Source organism: Aulonocara sp. 'chitande type north' Nkhata Bay, linkage group LG3 (assembly GCF_057382095.1).
Source record: "Aulonocara sp. 'chitande type north' Nkhata Bay isolate Kocher_YH1m ecotype deep benthic linkage group LG3, A_spYH_male_GT1.1, whole genome shotgun sequence".
NCBI lineage: Eukaryota > Metazoa > Chordata > Actinopteri > Cichliformes > Cichlidae > Aulonocara > Aulonocara sp. 'chitande type north' Nkhata Bay.
Genome location: NC_141346.1, coordinates 69,409,759 through 69,434,735, shown reverse-complemented (window position 1 = coordinate 69,434,735; position 24,977 = coordinate 69,409,759). Strand labels below are relative to the sequence as shown.

Genomic DNA, 24,977 nt, shown 5'->3' with positions numbered 1-24,977 from the left:
TTCTGCCTTTTTATAAGGATATGAATTGTACATACAATCAATTTCAGACTCAACCAACAAAAAGCCTCTCAGAACAACATTTATATGTTGATTTTTTTCGCCTACTCATATCATCATTTTTTTACTCCTGGTTCTGTATGTTCATGTTCTGTTCTTTTGTAAACTTCATCTGTTTGTATGTTGTATACTCATTGTGTTTCAATAAAGTTCGATTTTAAAAAAAGGTACGTTCTAAACGAAGCTTCAGACGTCACTGATCACGTGACTCTGGCCAAACGAATCAAGCCTCGACACGGTGCTTCTGAAGCAGCGCGTTGTATTTTTACTCAGTTGTATATAGCATTCGTATTCTATTTTTATCTTATTGTATATTTTTATTCTATTTTATTCTACTGTATATAGTATATTATTTTATTCTATTCTGTACAGCTGTGTACTGTATTTATTCTTATTGTATTCTAATTTTTGCGTCATAACTTTTGCACTGTCCACTTCCTGCTGTGACAAAACAAATTTCCCATGTGTGGGACTAATAAAGGTTATCTTATCTTATCTTATCTTATCTTGATCTTTCTGACACACGCACCGGAGCGTCAGCTTCAAGCGGACCATCACTACGTCTCACATCTAAAGGTGTCAAGGTAACTTTGAACTGAGTTCAGTCAATCTGGAGTTTTTCCAAGTTTTCTGTTGCTCTCTGTGAGAGAAGAGCGTTAAAGGCGGGGCTCTCCAGAGTCCAGCAAAACAGGAAACCACAGCTGGGTGTGTGTAAGTGTGCAAACCAATAGAATGCATCGTCGTGGTGGGGGGGGGGCATCACGGGCATTGGCAAGAAAAAAAGAAAATAATCGGTCGTACCCATGCTTCCCCGACGTCATGCCAGCGCATATTGGGAAATTCGTAGGCACCGATCGGTTTTCTATCAGCCATTTGCTGGGAGTAAGGGCGCCCTCCGTTTGCGAGGTGCGCCTGCTGCTGGCGGCACAGGGAGGAGAGGGCGGGGCGGCGGGGAGTCTCTGGCTGGCTGGAGCGGCATCTAATAACCAACTCGCAAAACAAAATAAAAACAACACAATAAACAGATATTATGATACAGACTTATAATCTGCACCGATGTTTTTTCTAAATTCTATAAAGTGAGCGCGAGAGCCCTCGGTGCGCCTGCGCACTGCTGAAGTCAAAGTAAACTTTATTGTCATCTCCGCTACAGACAGTCCAGCATATAGAGAGACGAGACGACGAGGCTGCAGTTACAGCGGTGCAAGTAAACAAACAATAAATATAAGAAGAGTAAGAAAATAAATCTACACTTTAGGACTCGGGGTAAAGGATCAATAACAATTTAAATTTATAATTTACAGTTTGATGATTTAAAGTCTCACACAACCCGTCAAAAGGGGCGGGGCCGGCTGCTTCCAAGTAGAGCACATTTCATTTATAATGATGTAAATCCAAGCCCATCATGGATTCACGATCTGAATCCTGGGTTGTGTGACATCCCAGAAATCAACCTTAGACAAAGTGAATCTGTGAACTAAGGTGTAGGTCTGTTAGGTTAATTGTGCTGATCCTCGGGTTGGGGGATTTGTGTTTGTACTGGAGCGCAAAATTCAAACCAATGGAAGATGGACAACAAAAGTTCAAAGCCATCAGGTGCTCAGTTTATGTATTTATTTTTGGCCTACATCAGTAAGAAATGCCAAATTATATACACAAAGTTACAGGAATCACCACTCCTGTTATTCATGATGATTTCAGTAACATCACATAATAACATGTAACGTTATTATGTGATGTGCGTACTGTTAATGCTGATACTGTGGTGAAATTCTCTGCTTCTTTTGTGTATTCTGCATCTATTACGTCAGATTGTCTTACCCCTCATATGGTTGAGAATTTTGCCAATACCCTGTTAACTACATGTTCCTCCATCCTCGACACTGTGGCACCTATTAAAATGAAGCGCCCCAGAACTTACTCACAATGTTGGTTAAGTGACTCTGTTCGCGCTCTACGACGTGCGTGTCGGCGGGATGAGAGAAGGTGGAGGAAAGATAAACTCCAGGCATCTTACGACATCCTACGTACTAGTCGCTTGAAGTTTCAAACTGCTGCCAAAATGGCTAAAGCAGCTTTTCTTTCAAAAATTATCTCTACCAATGGTAACAATCCTCGAATTTTATTTAAAATTTTTAACTCTGTGGTCAACCCCTGCCCCACTATGCCGCTGCCGTGCTCCACGGTTCTTTGCGAACAATTTTTAAATTATTTTTTAGATAAAGTCTCATCTCTTAAATCTGCTCTTCCTTTAATGACAGGCTCTGCGTTTACCCCTGACTGTTCCTCTTCCTTCTATCAGTTTGAACCCGTTTCACTCCCTACTCTTAAGCGTCTGGTTGAACAACTGAACAATACTAATCTCGTATATGATGTTCTTCCATCTCGTATAGTTAATGTAACCACAGTAACTTCTGACCCCACTTCCGCCAGTCCCTTTATTGTGGCGGGAATGAATCCTGTATAAGTTCCGGGTCAATCAGCTGCATGTCCCTGCTCCTCTGGCTGCTGTTGTCCCTGTGGTTGGCGTACTTGTCAGATCACGACAAATTTTGCACTACAGGCCAGTTGACAGCGTGCAATAACCCGGCCGATTCATTCATCTTTATACTACCTCACACTCGACTCAACGGTCAGGTTTTTTTTGTTCTCCCGCGATCAGCCCTGATCAGCGCGAGATGGCGAGCCACCCGACCACCGCTGTTGCGGTAGGAATTGTGAACCTATGGACTGAATCACAAATTGTTGACAATGACCTATCACAGGTCCATGGAACTAAACTAAATCACATACTGGACTACACCTCATCCCACCTCCTTTTGGAACCTACTAAGCTGTGTTGTATTGTCAACATTATTTTTGTTTGTGATATATATGCATATGTTTTTATTTCTTTTGTACATCCGTCTATACACTTCTCATAACAAACATAATATATATATATTTGAGCTCTACTTTTGTTTCCTGTGTTTTATTCACACCCTCAGGCTCCATAGTCGAATCTTATTCTGATTGCTCATTGTCTATGAGGCTGCAGTCAGGCGCCCTGGTCCTTTAACCGCGTTACAAGTGGCGAGCCAGCCAGGAGCCTTTGTGTGTGAATATTTTGGGGTCTTACGTACGATTTTCTTTACTTATTTACTTCGCTTTTGCTGAACATAACATCAAAAATGGATTCAGTTGCACTTTCTGGCATAAATATATCACGGTCTGTGATGATCTCCGGTGTGTCTAACACAAAATCTGATAATGAAATTCTTGACTACTTGCGTACTTATGGGAATCTTAACCGTCATTTTTACGTAAATGATCCCGCAAGTACTTTCTTCAAAAACCTGATCGCTGAGTTTGTAGATACCACTGCTTTTACAACTCTAGAGCCGTTTCTGCCATACACCCACTGTTCTAAAAGTGTTGCCGACCTTGTTTTTCGCGTCACAGCTTTGGCCTGTGAGTACGCCGCCACGGAGGACAGCAGCAGTCCCCCTCCCAATTACCTCAAAGAGCTCAAGCATATTGCTGATCGCAGCGGGCACCGGTTTGAAGATGTCTTGAAGACAGTAATGAGGCAGATTGGTCAACATTTGCATGAAGCAGGAGCAGGTGATGATGGAAAAGTTGAATATGATGAGGAAAATGGAGTAGATGAGGACATTGGTGTAGAGGAAGAAGAAAGGGAACTGGAGCAGCAGCAATTGTCTTCACCTCCTGCCAGACAGGTTCCCACTGACCAGCAGGGGGCACGACCTCGTCAAAGCCAGACTGGACCAACTCCAAGAGTATCACTCACAGCCCCTGATCTCAACCCACCACAAATACAAAGGGTTTTTGTTGAGCATGTGGTCCGAAACCCAGACATAAGCACCACAACTTCACTACGTCTCCGTGCTTTTTCAGGAAGGATTCCTAAGCCAAGTAGTGAAGCAGATTTTGAATCATGGCGTTCCCAAATTGATCTACTGCTTGCCGACCCCAGTTTGTCAGCTCTATACGTCGCCAGGCGTATTATAGAGAGCCTGTTGTCACCTGCTGCTGATTTGGTTAAAGGTCTAAGTCCCAACACATTGCCTTCAGTCATACTAAGTGTACTTGACTCCGCTTTTGGAACAGTTCAAGATGGTGAAGAATTGTATGCTCAATACTTAAATATTCTTCAAAATCCAGGTGAACGACCATCCGCTTACCTCCAAAGATTGCAGCTAACCCTCAGCACTGTTGTAAAGCAAGGAGGACTTGCAGCTGCTGACATGAATAAGCATCTGCTGAAGCAGTTTTGTCGTGGGTGTTGGGATAACACTATACTAACCAAACTACAATTAGAACAGCAAAAGGACAACCCACCACCTTTCTCTGACTTGTTGTTGTCGTTACGGACAGAAGAAGACAGACAAATTGCTAAGGAGTCACTTATGAAGAAATACATCGGTTCATCAAAACAAAAAGCTAACATCCAATCCCAAAGTACTTGTTCTTGTGGGCACTCTACAGCCAATGAAGAGCTAAAAGAAATGAAAAAACAACTCCAAACCCTCCAACAGCAAATGTCCCAACTTTTGTCCCAAAAACGTCCAACCGAGTCAAAGTTTAAGCCACGACAAACCAAATCCAGTCATTCGTCACCTCAGTCAAATACCAAACCCAAGCCATGGTACTGTTTTAACTGTGGAGAAGATGGCCATGTTTCTTCCACCTGCAACAACAGAGCAAACTCCAGTCTTGTTGAACAGAAAAAGAGCCAATTAAGAAAAAAACAGCAAGAGTGGGACGCTAGAAATACTTCATCTTTAAACTAGAAGGAGTTTCTGTGGTGGGACACACAGGAGCTGCGTGCACGAACAGTCCCAGAAACCACAACAAATTTCCATTGTTGCCAAAAGGGCTTGTGGGGACTAAAAGCACAGGCCAAATTCAAATCAAAGGCAACCATTTCAACTGTCTTCTTGATTCTGGCTCTCAGGTTACTACGATTCCTTTTTCCTGCTATAATACTTACCTTTCAGACCATCCAATCAAACCACTGGATGATCTGTTGGAAGTAGAAGGAGCAAATGGACAAGCCGTACCTTACCTGGGATACATTGAGATTAACATGACGTTCCCAGCTAATTTTCTTGGTTCATCCATTAATGTTGATACACTTGCGCTTGTCGTGCCTGACGTCCAGCAATCACCCCCAATGATACTTGTTGGTACCAACACTCTTGACGTTGCGTACAGCAAACACTGTGATACCCTCTCTGAGCAGTCATTCCTGCCATCTGGTTCCGGTTACATTGCAGTTTATAAAATCCTCCAGTGTCGCCACATCCAGAATTCAAATGACCAGTATGCTCCTGTAATCTTAAAGTCAGACCAACCGCATACGATTACTGCCGGCCAAACCACTGTCCTTGAGGGATGCCTGGTCACAAGGCTATTCCAAGGTGAGAAAGCAGTTATTCTGGAACACCCCACCTCCAGTTCTCTGCCTGGTGGACTCCTAGTAAAAACCTGCCTTGTGGACTTACCTAAACGTCGGCCATATTCTCTGCCTGTTGTAGTGAGTAATGAGTCCGACCATGAAATCCACATTCCAGCTCGAGCTATTATTGCAGAAATCAGCGCCTTCCAAGAGGTCATTTCCAAAGAGCAACCCACCCAGTATTCAGACCAGTCTATAGAGTCGTTACCTCCATCTCAACCACCATACAACTTTGGAGATTCCCCCTTAACTCCAGACTGGAAAGAACGCATTGTTCAAAAACTCAACACTATTCCTGAAGTATTTGCCAAACACGATCTGGATTTCGGCAGGACCAACAAAGTTAAACACCAAATCAAATTGTCCGATCCAACTCCTTTCAAGCAAAGACCACGACCAATTCACCCTCAAGATCTTGATGCTGTCAGGAAGCACCTGCAAGAACTTCTTGACTCTGGCGTTATCAGAGAATCTGACTCACCATTTGCCTCTCCAATTGTGGTTGCACGCAAAAAGAACGGCAGTATACGTCTTTGTATTGACTACCGCAAACTCAATCTGCAAACAATCAAAGATGCTTATGCTCTGCCTAAACTGGAAGACACCTTCTCCGCACTTGCAGGATCAAAGTGGTTCACGGTGCTAGACCTCAAGTCGGGTTACTACCAAATCGAAATGGAGGAGAAGGATAAGGCAAAGACTGCCTTTGTCGGCCCAGTAGGATTTTGGGAATTTAATCGGATGCCACAAGGGATTACCAACGCACCAAGCACTTTCCAACGGCTGATGGAAAAATGCATGGGAGAATTAAATCTAAAAGAAGTCTTGGTTTTCATTGACGATCTCATTGTCTTTGCACCAACTCTTGAGGAACATGAAGCTCGCCTGATGAAAGTTCTCACCAGACTCAAAGATTTTGGCTTGAAGCTCTCACTTGAGAAATGCATGTTCTTCCAGACATCGGTGAAGTATCTGGGCCATGTAGTGTCCCAGGCTGGTGTTGAAACTGATCTGGACAAGATTTCCACACTCACTTCTTGGCCAGTGCCAAAAAACTTGAAGGAATTAAGATCTTTCCTTGGTTTTGCTGGGTACTACAGACGTTTTGTCCAGGGATATTCGGCCATTGTCAAGCCGTTACATGAACTCACTGCTGGTTATCCACCTTCTCAGAGGAAACTGAGACGAACTGTAAAGCCAGAGAATTACCTTAACCCCAAAGAGCCATTTGGAGGACGATGGACGCAAATGTGTCAACAAGCTTTTGAGTCCATTATTGACAAACTCACTTCTGCCCCAGTTCTGGCATTTGCTGATCCCCAGAAACCATACACACTCCACACTGATGCCAGTGCCACAGGTCTTGGTGCGGTGCTGTATCAAGAGCAGGATGGAAAAAACAGAGCTGTAGCATATGCCAGCAGAGGTCTTTCCCGGAGTGAGTCAAAGTATCCCGCCCACAAATTGGAGTTTCTTGCTTTGAAGTGGGCGGTGACTGAAAAATTCCACGACTACCTTTATGGTGCTCAGTTTACAGTTGTGACAGACAGCAACCCATTAACATACCTCTTATCATCAGCAAAACTTGACGCTACCGGTTACAGATGGCTTTCAGCTTTGTCCACTTTCACCTTCAAATTAATCTACAGAGCAGGAAAGCAGAACTCGGATGCTGATGGTTTGTCTCGCCGACCTCATGGTGAACTGTCTGATGATCCTCTGTCACAGAAAGAACGTGAGCGAATCTGGAGATTTGCATGGCAACATCTCAATGAACCAGATTATGTCTCTATTGACCAGCATACCATCAAAGCAGTTTGTGACCGTCATCTGATGTACAGTTCAAGCACGGATCCTGATCTTGCTCTGGTGTTATCCATGTCTGTCAATGTCGACAGTCTGCCTGACAGTTTCACGGACGACATCCAGTTCACCTCCATGGTACTCCCCCAAATCTCAACAGCTGACCTTGCAGCCAAACAACGCCTTGACCCTGTCATCCGGCATGTCATAGCTCAGGTTGAACGAGGCGAGTCACCACCGCCATTCCTGAGGGAAGAACTTCCCGATCTACCTCTATTACTGCGAGAAGTAAATAAACTGGAGCTCCATAACACCCTTCTCGTCAGGAAGAGACAAGTGGGAAGTGACTTCGCATACCAGCTAGTGCTACCTGAGGAATATCGGCCAGTTGTACTTAACCACCTACATGATCAAATGGGTCACATGGGAATTGACAGAACGCTGGACTTGGTCCGTTCCCGGTTTTATTGGCCTAAGATGACACGTGATGTGGTCAATAAAATAAGACAGTGCGAAAGATGCGTGAGACGCAAATCCCCATCTGAACGAGCCGCACCTCTGGTCAATATCAAAACCTCTCATCCCATGGAACTGGTGTGCATGGATTTTCTCTCTGTGGAACCAGATCGTGGAGTCAAAGACATACTTGTCATAACTGACCATTTCACAAAATATGCCATTGCTGTGCCAACACCAAACCAGAAAGCCAGGACTGTTGCCAAATGTTTATGGGACAACTTTCTTGTGCATTATGGTATCCCAGAACGTTTGCACAGTGACCAAGGCCCTGACTTTGAATCCAGAATCATCCGAGAGCTTTGTGAAATGGCTGGGATCCACAAAATAAGAACCACTCCATACCATCCAAGAGGCAATCCTGTTGAACGGTTTAACCGAACATTACTGGATATGCTAGGAACACTCACAGCTCAACAGAAATCCCATTGGAAAGATTTTGTAAAACCCCTGGTGCATGCATACAATTGCACAAGAAACGATGTTACAGGTTTTTCACCATATGAGCTTATGTTTGGCCGCCAACCTCGCTTACCGGTGGACTTGGCCTTTGGACTACCCCTTGCCAAAGAAGGATCAACATCCCACACACAATATGTGGACAAACTAAAGTCCCACCTAGAAGAAAGTTACAAGCTGGCCATCGAAAACTCAGAAAAGGTGATGAAACGTAACAAAAACAGATTTGATAAAAATGTCACTGCATCACAGCTGAATGTTGGAGACAGAGTTCTTGTGAGGAACGTGCGGCTAAGAGGCAAACACAAGCTTGCAGATAAATGGGAGTCATCTGTGTACATTGTAGTGAAGAAAGCCGGCACTCTTCCTGTGTATACAGTTCGACCCGAAGGCCAAGACAAGCCCCTGAGAACTTTACATCGGGACCTCCTACTGCCCTGTGGGTATTTACCACCTGAAAAGGAAATGCTTACTAAGCAGAAGAGGAAAATGCCTGTCTTACCCGTGTCTCCTGTACGTGCTGATGATGCTGATAACAATGACGAAGAGGAACTAATCTCATACCTACCTGTTCCCTTCTCTGCTGAACCTGTCACCTTCACAACAACCATCGACTTACCCAATACTCCGCAACCTGTGCCGCTTATCAACCAGCCCGATGTCCCTGTAGTATTGGCTACAGAGGAAGAGAATGCTATCCTCTCAGAGGAACCTGTACCTGCTGAAGAGGAACAAGTTATTGCTAGCGGAACCGTGGAAGCTGGCTTTGAGCCAGTTGATCTTGTCGAAACTTCTCACGATGAAGAAAGTCTGTCTTCTGATTCGGAAGGATCCAGAAGTAACTTGTCACAACACTCACCTACTGAATCAGAGCCTCTCAGTCCTGAGGCAGAACCACCTTTGAGGCATTCAACCCGCACCAGGAATCCTCCTGATCGGCTGCAATACATCAAGCCTGGTAAGCCTCTGTTAAAGAGCGTTCAGACCTTCCTGCATGGGTTAAGTTCTGTCTTCTCCTTCGCTCTTCAAGACGATGAAGAAGAGGAGACGATGCCTTCACACCTCAGCCAACCAGTCATTCGCTGCCAGCCTAGTCCATGTACGAGGACGTCCATGAGATTAGGGGGGGAGAGTGTAACCACAGTAACTTCTGACCCCACTTCCGCCAGTCCCTTTATTGTGGCGGGAATGAATCCTGTATAAGTTCCGGGTCAATCAGCTGCATGTCCCTGCTCCTCTGGCTGCTGTTGTCCCTGTGGTTGGCGTACTTGTCAGATCACGACAAATTTTGCACTACAGGCCAGTTGACAGCGTGCAATAACCCGGCCGATTCATTCATCTTTATACTACCTCACACTCGACTCAACGGTCAGGTTTTTTTTTGTTCTCCCGCGATCAGCCCTGATCAGCGCGAGATGGCGAGCCACCCGACCACCGCTACGTTGCGGTAGGAATTGTGAACCTATGGACTGAATCACAAATTGTTGACAATGACCTATCACAGGTCCATGGAACTAAACTAAATCACATACTGGACTACACCTCATCCCACCTCCTTTTGGAACCTACTAAGCTGTGTTGTATTGTCAACATTATTTTTGTTTGTGATATATATGCATATGTTTTTATTTCTTTTGTACATCCGTCTATACACTTCTCATAACAAACATAATATATATATATTTGAGCTCTACTTTTGTTTCCTGTGTTTTATTCACACCCTCAGGCTCCATAGTCGAATCTTATTCTGATTGCTCATTGTCTATGAGGCTGCAGTCAGGCGCCCTGGTCCTTTAACCGCGTTACATTAAGGACTGTTTTAGTGCAATTGGACCTAGTATATTGTCCCTTTTGAACTCTTCTTTGCTCTCTGGTTGCGTACCATCAGCCTTTAAACATGCTATAATTCAGCCTGTTCTTAAAAAAAGGAACCTCGATTATAATGATTATGCGAACTATAGGCCGATTTCCAAGCTTCCGTTCTTGGCCAAAATTCTTGAGAAGATAGTGTTGCTTCATCTCCAGGCCTACCTGGATGAGAATAGCATTAATGATAAATTCCAATCGGCCTTCAAACCACATCATAGCACTGAGTCAGCGCTGCTCCGAGTTCTCAATGACGTTCTACTAAAAGCTGACAATGGACGCTCCTCGGTCCTAGTGCTATTGGATTTATCGTCGGCTTTCGATATGGTTGATCATAAAATCCTATTGGCGAGACTTGAGCACACTGTAGGCATCAAGGGTGTTGCCTTGGATTGGTTTAAATCATACTTGTCCAATCGGCTCTCCTCGGTTCACTTGGCCACTTCCTCTTCCTCCGCTGTACCTGTCTGTTGTGGTGTCCCTCAGGGATCTGTGTTAGGCCCTACTCTGTTCTCATTGTACATGCTTCCATTAAGCGCTATCTTTGAGAAATATCACATCGCTTTTCATTATTATGCTGATGACATTCAGATCTACTTTGAGTTAAATGATGACCTAGCTTTGTCCTTGAATAGTTTTCGAGGGTGCATGTGTGAGGTCAGGCAATGGCTCCTGGCAAATACTCTTATCCTTTATGATAAGAAAACTGAAATTGTGGTCTTTGGCAGTGACGTCCTTCGTGCCAAACTTCGTGATGCTTTTGGTTTTCTCACTAGCTCCTTTTACGACACTGTTAGGAATTTGGGCGTGTTACTTGACAGCTCATTTAAACTTGATAGACAAGTGTCTGCTGTTGTTAGATCCAGTTTATACCAACTCCGCCTTATTTCTAAGGCCAGGCAGTATATCTCGCATAAAGACCTGGAAAAACTCATCCATGTCTTTGTAACTTCGAGGCTGGATTACTGCAATTCACTCTATTTTGGACTCCACTCTCCCTCCTCCATAGATTACAGACAGTCCAAAATGCTGCTGCACGCATTCTAACCAAAACTAAGAAGTTTGCCCACATTACTCCCGTCCTAGCTGATTTGCACTGGTTGCCTGTGAAATACCGTATCCAATTTAAAATTCTGCTGTTTACTTTTAAAATCACTAATAACACAGCACCGAGCTATCTTAAGGAACTCTTAAGCTTATATGTTCCTGCTAGGGCTTTAAGATCATCCTCACAGTTACTGTTGGTGCAGCCTAGATCTCGGCTGAAGTCTAGAGGTGATCGAGCGTTTGCCCTGGCCGCACCAGAGTTGTGGAACAACCTTCCCATTGGCATTCGGGCGTCTGACTCTATTCAATCTTTTAAATCACGGCTTAAAACGTATTTGTTTAATCTTGCGTTTTCTACCAGTTAAATGCTGGCCTTGTCTGCAGTGATTTATTTTACTAATTTTCCTATCTTGCTTTTTATTTGCGCTGTGTATGTCTTATCCCCATTGTGTGTTGATGGCACAGTTATATTGTGCTATAGCTATGTGCTATAGTTATATTTTTTCTATTGGTGGCTTTTTCCTGTGAACATAATTCTACACTTTTATTTTTATGACTCTGATTATACTTGTGTTAATTTGTTCTATGTTAAGCACTTTGGCATGCCGTTGGTTTTTAAATGTGCTCTATAAATAAAGATTGTTGTTGTTGTTGTCCTGTAAGCACAGTCTGCCTGTGTCTTTTCTCTGCAAATGAACATTTTCAGCCAATATAGGTAATACATCAACATGGCTGCCGTGGCTAAGTTAGGAATATTTATAATGGTAAATGGCCTGTATTTATATAGCGCTTTTTACTAGTCCCTAAGGACCCCAAAGCGCTTTACATATCCAGTCATCCACCCATTCACACACACATTCACACACTGGTGATGGCAAGCTACATTGTAGCCACAGCCACCCTGGGGCGCACTGACAGAGGCGAGGCTGCCGGACACTGGCGCCACCGGGCCCTCTGACCACCACCAGTAGGCAACGGGTGAAGTGTCATTTCCAAAACTTGCATATGATCTGCAATTTGTAGCAGATCTACTGACTGTCACAGAGCAGCTGGAGCAGTCTCAAATGGAGGTCAGTCCACTGCTGCCACCTGTGGCCAAGTGCCATAGCTACTGCTGGATGAACTCGTGACACATCTGCACCTGTTTCTATGAACACATTGAGTCTGAGTGGCTGCACTTACACTGGTGCATTCAAACATATTGAAAGATGCCAGCAATGTGGATTGTCAAGACTCAAACCAATCCACATTGCTGGCGTTGCATCTTTCAATGCCAGCAATGGCAGGTATCAGTGCTCAAACCTTTTGTGTTTGTTTCCAACAAGTTGCCCACCTCGGGAAACAAAAATGTGTTCTTTTACTTGTCAGATGAACATATGAGACACTTTGACTCTTCAGTGCAGTGTGGAGCCTAACAAAGATCTGTTTTGTGTCCCAGCTGATCAGCAGGAGGAGGAGAGTCTGACGGAGCAGCAGAGGAACATTTTCAGCTACTTGGACTCAGCTCAGCCACTACAGAGGAAACAATGAGCTCAACACAGAAGGTGACAGACAGAGCAGGACCATATGACCAAAGATATTTATCACCATATACTGGGAGTGCATAATTATTAGGCAACTTAACAAAAAACAAATATATACCCATTTCAATGATTTATTTTTACCAGTGAAACCAATATAACATCTCCACATTCACAAATATACATTTCTGACATTCAAAAACAAAAACAAATCAGCGACCAATATAGCCACCTTTCTTTGCAAGGACACTCAAAAGCCTGCCATCCATGGATTCTGTCAGTGTTTTGATCTGTTCACCATCAACATTGCGTGCAGCAGCAACCACAGCCTCCCAGACACTGTTCAGTGAGGTGCACTGTTTTCCCTCCTTGTAAATCTCACATTTGATGATGGACCACAGGTTCTCAATGGGGTTCAGATCAGGTGAACAAGGAGGCCATGTCATTAGTTTTTCTTCTTTTATACCCTTTCTTGCCAGCCACGCTGTGGAGTACTTGGACGCGTGTGATGGAGCATTGTCCTGCATGAAAATCATGTTTTTCTTGAAGGATGCAGACTTCTTCCTGTACCACTGCTTGAAGAAGGTGTCTTCCAGAAACTGGCAGTAGGACTGGGAGTTGAGCTTGACTCCATCCTCAACCCGAAAAGGCCCCACAAGCTCATCTTTGATGATACCAGCCCAAACCAGTACTCCACCTCCACCTTGCTGGCGTCTGAGTGGGACTGGAGCTCTCTGCCCTTTACCAATCCAGCCACGGGCCCATCCATCTGGCCCATCAAGACTCACTCTCATTTCATCAGTCCATAAAACCTTAGAAAAACCAGTCTTGAGATATTTCTTGGCCCAGTCTTGACGTTTCAGCTTGTTAGAATTAGAATTAGAATTCAACTTTATATTCATTGCACATGCACAGGTAGAGGGCAACGAAATGCAGTTTGCATCCATCCAGAAGTGCTTTAGTGATATAGATATATTACAATATATATTAGCAATAGTATAGATATGTAAGTATATTACAGAAATGGCTCTATTATGGTATGTTATAATGTACACGGTATGAAGTATGTTGTGAATATTCTATAACTAAGTATGTACAGGCTATGAACAGGATATAAATATGAAAAACTATACAGAAATGGGAACTATGCAAGTTGTAAACAGTTGTAGGATTAAAGATTATCGAATGTACAGAATGATTATTTACACAGTGCTATACAGTAGTGCAGTTAAGATAAGTGAGGGTGTGGATAATTTCTACAGAGGCTATATAAAGTGCCAGTGGTTGTGAGTGGTGGTTCACTCCATGTTATTATTGTGTGTTTGAGGGTCCAGGGCCCTATTTCAGGAAGCTGGTTTAGTGCAAACTCTGAGTAAGTATACCCTGAGTGAACGAAAACTCTGGGTTTTCAGTTTCACAAAGCGAGTTCAGATAAAGCCTGAGTGAGTTACTATGACGACACTCTCCGTGAAGCTAACCTGCTCCCTAGCAGGTTTACTTCAACTAACCCTGACTTTCTCCGCCTCTTTGTCGGAAACCTGACTGTAGGAAGCGTCAGACATGGCGTGCTCCTTCCTTGAAGAGCCAGTAGATGTTGATGCCCAAATTCTCCGCAGAGCTCTCCGCCCGGAGAGAATGATTAGAGCGCGTTTGGACATTTTATCATTTCCTGATGATTTTCTGTGTGAACGTTACCGTTTTTCAGCACAATCTATAATTTATTTGAATAACATCCTCAGGCCTAATATTGCTCATGTGACACATCGCGGACATTCTCTCAGTTCTGCACACATCCCGCAGGGATGTGTGCTGAGCCCCCTCCTCTTCACTCTGCTGACCCATGACTGCACTCCATCATATAGCTCCAACCTCTTCATCAAGTTTGCGGACGACACAACGGTGGTGGGTCTCATTAGCAACAGGGATGAGACCGACTACAGAAGTGAGGTGAGACGCCTGGCCACGTGGTGTGCTGACAACAATCTCTCTCTGAATGTGGAGAAGACGAAGGAGATTGTTGTGGACTTCAGGAGAATGCACACCCAACATGCTCCTCTGACCATTGACGGAGCGTCTGTGGAGAGAGTGAGCAGCACCAAGTTCTTGGGTGTGCACATCACAGAGGATCTCTCCTGGACGTACAACACCACAGCACTGGCCAAGAAATCACAGCAGCGTCTCTTCTTTCTCCGCAAACTAAGAAGAGCAGGAGCACCAGCCCCCATCATGTACACTTTCTACAGAGGCACCATCGAGAGCATCCTGTCGAGCTGCATCACTGTGTGGTTTGGAGCCTGCAATGCGTCCTGTCATAGAACCCTCCAACGCATAGTGAGAGCTGCAGAGAGGATCATTGGTGTCTCTCTCCCCTCCCTCCAGGACATTTACAGCACCCGTCTCACTAAAAAAGCCCTTTGCATAGCGGCTGATCCCACACACCCAATGCAAAGCTTCTTCAAGCTGCTGCCGTCGGGGAGGAGACTGCGGAGTCTCCAGGCCAGGACCAGCAGGCTGAAGGACAGCTTCATCCATCAGGCTGTCAGGAAGCTTAACTCCCTCCCGATTCTGCCCCCTCTCCCCTCTCTCCTCCACGGTCTCACTGAACTCTGTCACACACACACAAACACACACACTCTCTGACTCACTCACTGGCCTGCACCAGTTACCAGTCACTTTGTGGAGCATTGGACTGCCATTACCTCATAAGACTTTGTTGTTACACTTTCTCTTACCGTACACTACTAAATCTCCATTTGCACTATTTGCCTATTTGCACTACTCTGCCTGGTTTACACTCAATGTCACTTACCCATTATATTGTATATTGTATAGCTTTCTTGTTATATGTAAAATTGTATTTATTTAAATTTTTACTTTTTAATTATTTTACTTGCATTTTTTAAATCACTTTTATATTTAAATATATTTAAATGTTCATTTGCTATTTATCTAGGGATTGAAGAGTAACGCAATTTCTATTCTCCGTATGTCCTGTACATGTGGAAGAATCGACAAATAAAGTTGACTTTGACTTTTGACTTTGATATTATTTGTATTGCACTTCGGTTTTTTGCAAACGGGAGCTTTCTGTATAATATTGGTGACGCTGAGCACGTTTCCAAGGCTACCGTCTGTCGGGCAGTCAGGAATGTTACAGTTGCACTGAAACGTCTCCTGCACTCGTTTGTGGTGTTCCCCGGTCACAGACCCACAAGATTCATCAAAGAGGGATTCCACAAAATTGGAGGTAGCAGGATGAACAAAACTTAATTTATGATGTGGTGATACTTGGAGTACTACTTAAATTTTACATTTATTTTCACGGTTCCCAGGCGTGATTGGCTGTACAGATGGCACTCACATTCCAATCATTGCTCCTTCAGTAAATGAAGGAGACTATGTGAACAGGAAGTCTTTCCACAGCATTAATGTGCAGGTACATAGTTCCCTGTAGCATTTCAAACTAACAAATTATTTCATTATAGTAATGGATGCTAATTTGTGTTCTCTGCACTGTGAAGATCATATGTGATGCTGCCAACATTATCACAAATGTGGAAGCCAAGTGGCCAGGTTCTGTGAGTGGTGGTGGTGGAGGACCCCCACCTGTTTTTCGGGCCTCCGCTTTTTTTCTGTTGGCCATAACGGGTCACATTTGAGCATACAGAGTAAGCAAATATTTACTTGTAATGTGCTCAGATAATTTCAATAAGTGCTTACAGAAAGAAAATTAATGTAGCCTCTAACTGCAATTGATTTACATGGGACAAACAGACCAAGCACTATGGCTCATAATACAATTACACCTTACCTGTTTGGACTATATTTTTATATTTGATTTTTACTTGCTGCCAGGAACGTTTGGGGCCTGTTGGGTTGCACCTGCGCTCACATCACGTCACAAAATAAAATGTATAAAATAAAAAATGAAATATAATAAAATAATGTGTTAAATGGGTGGAAATCCCTAGATCAATGTTTAAATTAACACTCACGCATTGACTCTGTCGGCTATGTTTTGCCATGCATGCTCCCTTTCTTTTGCAGCTGAGGCTGTGTTACTTTTTTTCTGCAAAATTTGCATGTTATCGGCATATGCTGCCATCAGAATTTCGGCCTCAAGCGCTGTAAAATACATTGACCGCACCTTCTTTCCCTCCGTCTCCATGGTGACTCGCTTAATCTGTGCTCCACTAATCAGGGCTTTATGTATCCTCGTGCGTGTGCTTAACTTGGGGTTAAAGCAACTCCGCGTTGACTGAACTACTTGTTATCAGCTTTTCTGAAACCGAATATTCCGAGTTGGACATTTCGGGGTTACTCAACCCTGAGTATCATTTTTCACTCTGAGTTTTCTAAACCGGCTTCCTGAAATAGGCAAGGCAAGGCAAGGCAAATGTATTTGTATAGCACAATTCAACAACAAGGTGATTGTAATAGGGTACAGTTGTCCATTGTGGGTGTGTGTATGTTGAGTCCATAAGTTAACGTGGGTCAGATGTCAGGAGGCAGAGTTCAGGAGTCTGACAGCTGTGGGGAAGAAGCTGTTCCGGTACCTGGTGGTCTTAGTCCGGAGGCTCCTGCAGCGCCTCCCAGAGGGCAGGAGGGTGAAGAGTCCATGTGATGGGTGACTGGGGTCTTTGATGATTTTCCCAGCCCTTTTCAGACGCTTCCTGTAGCTGTCTTTTATGGCAGGAAGTGGTGCTCCGGCGATGCGCTGGGCAGTTTTCACGACCCTCTGCAACGCCTTCCGGTCCAAGGCAGAGCAGTTCCCGTACCAGACTGTTATACAGTTGGTCAGGATGCTCTCGATGGTGCAACGATAGAAGTTCACCAGGATGTCTGAGGACAGGTGGTTCTTCCTCAGAGTCCTCAAGAAGAAGAGGCGCTGGTGAGCCTTCTTGACCAGCTTGGAGCAGTTGGTCGACCAGGTGAGATCCTCGGAGATGTGGACTCCCAGGAACTTGAAGCTGCTCACACGCTCCACAGCCATCCCCTTAATGTGGATGGGTGGATGTGGGTCAGCATTCCTCCTGTAGTCCACGATGAGCTCCTTGGTCTTCTCGGTGTTAAGCAGCAGGTTGTTTGTGTCGCACCACTCAGCCAGACGATCCACCTCCTCCCTGTAGGCGGCCTCATCGTTGTCACTGATGAGGCCAATCACCGTGGTGTCATCTGCAAACTTAATGATGGTGTTGGAACCATCAGCAGGTCTGCAGTCGTGGGTGAAGAGGGAGTAGAGGAAAGGGCTCATCACACAGCCTTGTGGTACACCGGTGTTCATTGTGATGGTTGATGAGCAGTGGTTATCCAGCCGGACATATTGGGGGCGATTGGTCAGGAAGTCCAGTAACCATTTGCAGATGAGGGAACTGATGCCCAGGTCTGTCAGTTTCCTGATGAGTTGTGAGGGGTGGATTGTATTGAATGCTGAACTGAAGTCTATAAACAGCATTCTGGCGTAGGTGTTGTTGTTGTCCAGGTGTGAGAGGACAGAGTGCAGTGCGATGGAGAAAGCGGGGTAGTCATTGAGGCAAGATGGGTTGGAGTTTTTGGGTATCGGGACAATGGAGGTGGATTTGAAGCAGGCCGGTACCACAGCGTGGGCCAAGGACAGGTTGAATATGTCTGTGAGCACTCCTGCAAGCTCCCCAGAACACGCTCCAGGGCTCTAGAGTGCGACCAATTTTTCAGTGGTGCGACTAAAAAAAAAAATTTGGTTGCACCTGTGCGACCAACTGTTCGGGTAGCAAAAAAAAAAAAAAAAAAATCTGCAACCTTCCCTGTGGTCAACAACAGACACACATTTTGCCCCTATCGTGGACTAAACCAATCAGAGATAGTCAGGGGCGGGACCTCTCTGATTGGCTGTGGTCCAGTTGAAAGTGCAGGTGGAAGTGGGAGGTGAGTAGCTTGAATAAAGCGATATCGATTCATTAAATCCTGAATCGACTTTTAAATATAACTGTGTTTTGCCAGAAACGCCAGATTCTCAGATTAAAGCTCACAAAACCAGTTCAACAACAACCAAACAGCAAATGAGAGCAGGTACACGGATTCCACACAAAGACGTAAACACAGCACAGACCCGACGCATCAGAATTAACTTTGTCTTTCTCGGCTTTCTCACCCGACGGCCCGTAGACGGACACGCTGTCGGTGCTTAGCGATCCTGATGCGTCCGGTCCGCGCTGTGTTTACGTCTTTTTGCGCTGATTCTGAGCTGCAGGTTTTGTCTCTCCAACCAAAATTCACCGAGCTGAATTTTGCTGTTTTGCTTCCACGACTATTAAAATCGCACTTCATGCACAGCTAGCTCTCTCTATCTCTCTCTGTACTTCAAGAACAGTTTCCCGTCTCCAATCTCTGTTTTCTGTATTATTCATTCGCTTATTACCTACCAGTCTACCGTTGTTTACAGCGCTGTGGTTGCTGTCTTTTTCTTTTCTTTTTTTCACTTAAATGACCTCGAACAAGAAAGCCTGTTTTTTCTGTTGTTCAATACTGAAGAAATTTAAACTTTATATGCAGAACATTGTAGAATATTTTTAAGGTTATCTGCTATAAAAAGCCAGACCAGGAAAATCTCCTTCATGTTTTTCTGTGTTTTATTCTCAGTTACTTTCACACAAAGGCATCTGCTGTGATGCTCACAATTCTGATGAAGTCAGTACTGATAAATTATCAGAATTATAATATCATAAATTATCAGAATATGCCCACTCTCCCCGGCCGGGGAGAGTGGGCAGCCTCCGGTGTTCTGGAGATCTCTGGGATGAGTCGGAGATCGGCGATAAAACTGTTGGAGTTGTGAGTCCAGATGTCCAGAAGCTCCTGTCTGCTGTAGGTCAGCAATGCACAGCAATTCTGGACGAATAATCCGGTTAAAAGTAGATAAAAAACCGCTAAATAGCAGATTCTGGAGAGACACTGAGCCTCGCGTTGTTCACGCGCCGTCATCTTGTGTGTCTTGTTCAGTGGTGGTCGTCTTTCAGCCTTTCTTACCTTGGCTCTGAGTATTGCACACCTTGTGCTTTTGGGCACTCCAGTGATGTTGCAGCTCTGAAATATGGCCAAACTGGTGGCAAGTGGCATCTTGGCAGCTGCACGCTTGACTTTTCTCAGTTCATGGGCAGTTATTTTGCGCCTTGGTTTTTCCACACGCTTCTTGCGACCCTGTTGACTATTCTGAATGAAACGCTTGATTGTTCGATGATCACGCTTCAGAAGCTTTGCAATTTTGAGACTGCTGCATCCCTCTGCAAGATATCTCACTATTTTTGACTTTTCTGAGCCTGTCAAGTCCTTCTTTTGACCCGTTGCCTAATAATTCTGCACACCTGATATAGGGTGTTGATGTCATTAGACCACACCCCTTCTCATTACAGAGATGCACATCACCTAATATGCTTAATTGGTAGTAGGCTTTCGAGCCTATACAGCTTGGAGTAAGACAACATGCATGAAGAGGATGATGTGGACAAAATACTAATTTGCCTAATAATTCTGCACTCCCTGTATACATTTGAACATTTGCCATAACGATGTAGCTGACGATAGAATTGACACCAGACAAAATACTTTACAGCTGCACAACTTTATTAAAAACCCATCAATGTATTTTCACTGAAACAAGCAGCTGTTGTTTATGTGCATTAAAGTTATATAAAAATGTAACAGTGCAAATGCAAATTCCTCGCTGACAGTTTAACCAAAAGGCGTTTCCAGTGGAAACTGGCCGACACATCCTGAGCATAACCATGTATAATATCCACTAAACTTCAGAAGAGGTTATACAGTCGTGGCCAAAAGGTTTGAGAATTGCATAAATATTGGAACCTGGAGAAGTTGCTGCTTAAGTTTTTATAATAGCATTTTGCCTGCACTCCAGAATGTTATGAGGAGTGATCAGATGAACTGCATCGTCCTTCTTTGCCATGAAAACGAACTTAATCCCCAAAAAGCCTTACCGCTGCATTTCATTGCTGTCATCAAAGGACCTGCTGAGACCATTTCAGTGATCGTCTTCTTAACTCAGGTGAGAATGTTGGCGAGCACGAGGCTGGAGATCATCATGGCTGTATCCCGATTCAGGTTCTGCAGCTTTAAAGTCCTCAAGGGCCGCGTAATCAAAGACCGCTAAGGCCGAAGTGCGAGGCTCGTAGGCTCGTGAAATGGGACGTCTAGCCTCCGTCGCGCTGCCCAGGTTGCCTAGCAACCATGATACTAAACAGCTGGAAACGTTTCATACAGCTTTGTTTGACAGAAATGAAGGAGAACATATTTAGTTCATTTGTTTCTACATGAGCTCTGTGTGATTTGATGAGTATCTGAGGCTGAGACCACAGGACTGTGAAACATGATTGTTGGGCTTCATTTCTGTGCTGAACAGTCGTTTAAGATTAGCTGTAAATAACAATTAGCTGATGTTGTTCATGAGACTAAAGTCATCTCACTGTGGTAATGTAAATATAATATGGCCAATATTATAGTTATCATATTAATCACTTCACTCACAGACAAGTATCTGTGACAGTGTGTATACAGATGTATCATATATAAGAGACAAATATTGTTCCTTCAGTATGTTGGTACTAAATGTGGCTCAGTGCTTACATATATGTGTAAAAATCAAATGTACGAGCTGTGATAACTGTGTCTGATAGAATGAAGAGTAGACTGATATATGAAATATTCCTTTATTGGGTGAGAAAATCAGACCATGTCATAACTGCTTTAAGTCATACAGAATAGATATCAGAGCCTTAAACAGGCTGACTTCTGCTAAATGGGTCAAACTGGGCAGAAAGTCTACAAACACATAACATCCTTATAGAATATGATTTAACACTATAGATCAACTTAGCTCAGAATATATAAAGCATATAAACAGTTACAGCAATATGATGCAACAAACACAGCAGCTGCTGATCCAAAATACTCAAAGCTTCATAGAACTGAAACCAACATTTATTTTTAGCTCCATTCTGCTGCTGATACAGACTTTAGGTTTCTGAACATTAAACTTGTTGCTGCCTTTCATAGTGTGTAACTTGAAGGCCCTGAGTACTTTCTCCCACACTGAAAACACTGGGATGATCACATTATTTGAACATTACCTAATAAGACTGATTCAGCACAGACAGTTATGTTAAACTTTCCTAGCAGTCCTTCACAAAAAGGGAACAGTCTGTCTATTCTCTCCATCTGTCAGCTGCTGCTGGCTCTTCCTCCTCCTCTTCCTCACACACTGCTGAGTTTGTCCTGGTGGATCATCAGGGCTGCAAAGCCTCACAGATGATGTGCAGCAGTGGCTCCCTCAGTCTGTCCGAACAGAGGCAGCAATATAACACAGCTAACATTAACAGTGCAGTGAATCCTGCTTGTGCCGTGATGTTCAGGACTGCAAACCGAGCAGCATCACTGACTTTCAGCTTGTTGTGTTTGTGGATATATGACCGACTTTAATTATCCACAAAATCGTCACATTCTCTGTCAGATTAAGGTCGACTATTGAACGGCGTATATTTTAAAGGCTTTAAAACCAAGTTAACGCTGAAAGTACAAACATCACTAATGTCACATAACTCTGCCGACAAGGCATAGCTATGGCTATGAAATGCTCTTTGTGTATCACTTCTTCATTATGAAAGATGTCATTAATGCACTAGTAATGTCTCATCTGGAGTATTGTTCAATCATTTGGTCAGCAGCTAATAAGACAGATCTTAACAGACTTCAGTTAGTCCAGAATAAGGCGTCCAGATTAGTGTGAAGATGTTCATACTATACTAATATTGATAAAATGCATAATAACCTTTCTTGGCTTCCTGTACAGGCTAAAATATTCTATGGCTTACTTGTAGTTCTAAAGAAAGCAATTCTGTTAAACACACCACATTTATTCTGCTCAGCTGCAGTATCCAGATGAAATACATCATCATATTACACAGTTTTCAACAAGCTGCAATTTAGTAAATGCTCGAGTTAAAAGTAACGTTTTGTAAAACTGTTGCATTTAGAGCAACTTTTAAGTGGAATAAGTTGCCTTAAAAAATTAGAGAATTATTCAAAACTTCAATGAACACTTAAAAGCTGATTTACAGAGCTTTTAGTTGTTGTAAATATTGTAAGACACGATTTGTTTTTGACATTTGTGTAATGTGCCTCAATGTTATTGATATTATTATTATTATTATTGATTGCTTATATTTGAACAATTGTGAAACCTCACTGTGTATGTAAGAGTGAAATTATGTGGATATCTTGAATCCACTTTATTGTGTAATATTTTATGTGAGTATTTGACGGAAGACGAGCAAAATCTGTTGTGGAAGCTAACGGGGTTCCTTTAGAATAAACAAACATAGGATTTATTATCACTGAATAATTCTGTATAAATCTATACAAATTATAGAAATATGTAATAGGAAACAACAAAATGATCTAAATTATAAAATAGTGTGTGTGTGTGTGTGTGTGTGTGTGTGTGTGTGTGTGTGTGTGTGTGTGTGTGTGTACAATCAGGAGGGATGGGCATGATTTTAGTGTTGAACAGTCATGAATTATCTTTAACAGCAGGTTGGATGTAATGTGTTAGAACTACCAGCAGGTGGGGATAAGAGACCTTTAAGGTGTTTGGTGCCACGCTCCACCTTCAGGTTTAAAACTAGTGTTAATGGAGTTTGAAGGTTGAGTTTGTTCCACGACTGCATTTCACTCACTGCCTCTGTTTGTATCTCTGTCACTGCAGGACCAACATGGAGCCAGAAGTCAGCGCTCTCAGGAGGCCGACAAACCTCACAGAAGAAAGGGAGAGAAAAAACACACCTGTGACGAGTGTGGGAAGGGTTTTACTGTGAGGGCTTCACTAAAACAGCATCAGGTCATCCACACTGGAGAGAGACCGTTCAGCTGTGACTTGTGTGGAAAGTCTTTTTCCTGGATGCATTCCCTAAAACAACACCAACTCATCCACAGTGGAGTTAAAGCGTACAGCTGTGATCAGTGTGGGAAGGGTTTTACTCTGAAGGCTTCACTAAAACAGCATCAGGTCATCCACACTGGAGAGAGACCGTTCAGCTGTGACTTGTGTGGAAAGTCTTTTTCCTGGATGCATTCCCTAAAACAACACCAACTCATCCACAGTGGAGTTAAAGCGTACAGCTGTGATCAGTGTGGCAGAGCTTTTACTCGCAGTAGCAACTTACAGAGTCATCTAGTTACCCACTCTGGAATTAAGCCATACAGCTGTGACGAGTGTGGGATGGAGTTTACTCTGAAGGCTTCACTAAAACAGCATCAGGTCATCCACACTGGAGAGAGACCGTTCAGCTGTGACTTGTGTGGAAAGTCTTTTTCCTGGAAGGATTCTCTAAAAAGACACCAACTCATCCACAGTGGAGTTAAAGCGTACAGCTGTGATCAGTGTGGCAGAGCTTTTACTCGCAGTAGCAGCTTACAGAGTCATCTAGTTACCCACTCTGGAATTAAGGCATACAGCTGTGACATCTGTGGAAAAACTTTCAGCCAGAGAGGGAACCGAAATACACACCTACGCATTCACACCAGACATGATGTGTACTGCTGTGAACAGTGTGGCAAAGAGTTTATAACTCACACAGACTTACAACGACACATGTTTACCCACACTGAGGAGAGACCTTATCAATGTGACCTGTGTGAGAAGACTTTTAAAACTCCACATCACCTGAGACAACACCAACAGATCCACACCAGAAAGAGACTCTACAAGTGCAGCTACTGTGAGGTATGTATTTATATTGTTATCTTGTCATTTTAGCCTGACTGTTTGGAACAACTCTGCTCATTAAACTGTGTTAGCATGTTAGCAATTCTACTGCATGGAAAAGCAGCTCTGAGTGATTGTGAGAGGATTTTTATGAAATCAAGTATAATCAAGTGTGCCTTATAATCGAGTGTTCATATATTTTCACATAACCAAGTTTATTGTTAAAGAGAACATAATGCATTCCTTACTTTAGTGTCTGAGATGTTTGACAAGTATGTATTCTTTAACCCAGTGTGTGTGATGTCAGATAAGTGTCATATACTTCTATGTTTTTATTCTTAGTTTGTGTGCAGAGGTCAGATAAGCTTAGGTAATGTCTGGCCTTTTCCCTTTCGGTTAAAAGAGGAAGTACTATGTAACCCATTTTGCCTTATAAATAAAGCAACCAGCCTGCGCTGAGTGTGTGTGATTTTGCTGAGAGGCACACACCCATGCG

The 24,977-nt window shown here is 43.5% G+C and overlaps 1 protein-coding gene across 1 annotated transcript; it reads left to right on the top strand.

Annotated features, from left to right (window-relative positions):
• The first annotated feature begins 597 nt into the window (after positions 1 to 597).
• LOC147336851 (uncharacterized) lies at positions 598 to 24,741 on the top strand. Its single transcript, XM_086286231.1, has 4 exons — positions 598 to 641; positions 12,648 to 12,753; positions 23,483 to 24,408; positions 24,735 to 24,741. The coding sequence occupies exons 2-4, from the start codon at positions 12,736 to 12,738 to the stop codon at positions 24,739 to 24,741; spliced, it is 951 nt and encodes a 316-aa protein (XP_086142357.1). The 5' UTR covers positions 598 to 641; positions 12,648 to 12,735.
• The last annotated feature ends 236 nt before the right edge of the window (positions 24,742 to 24,977 follow it).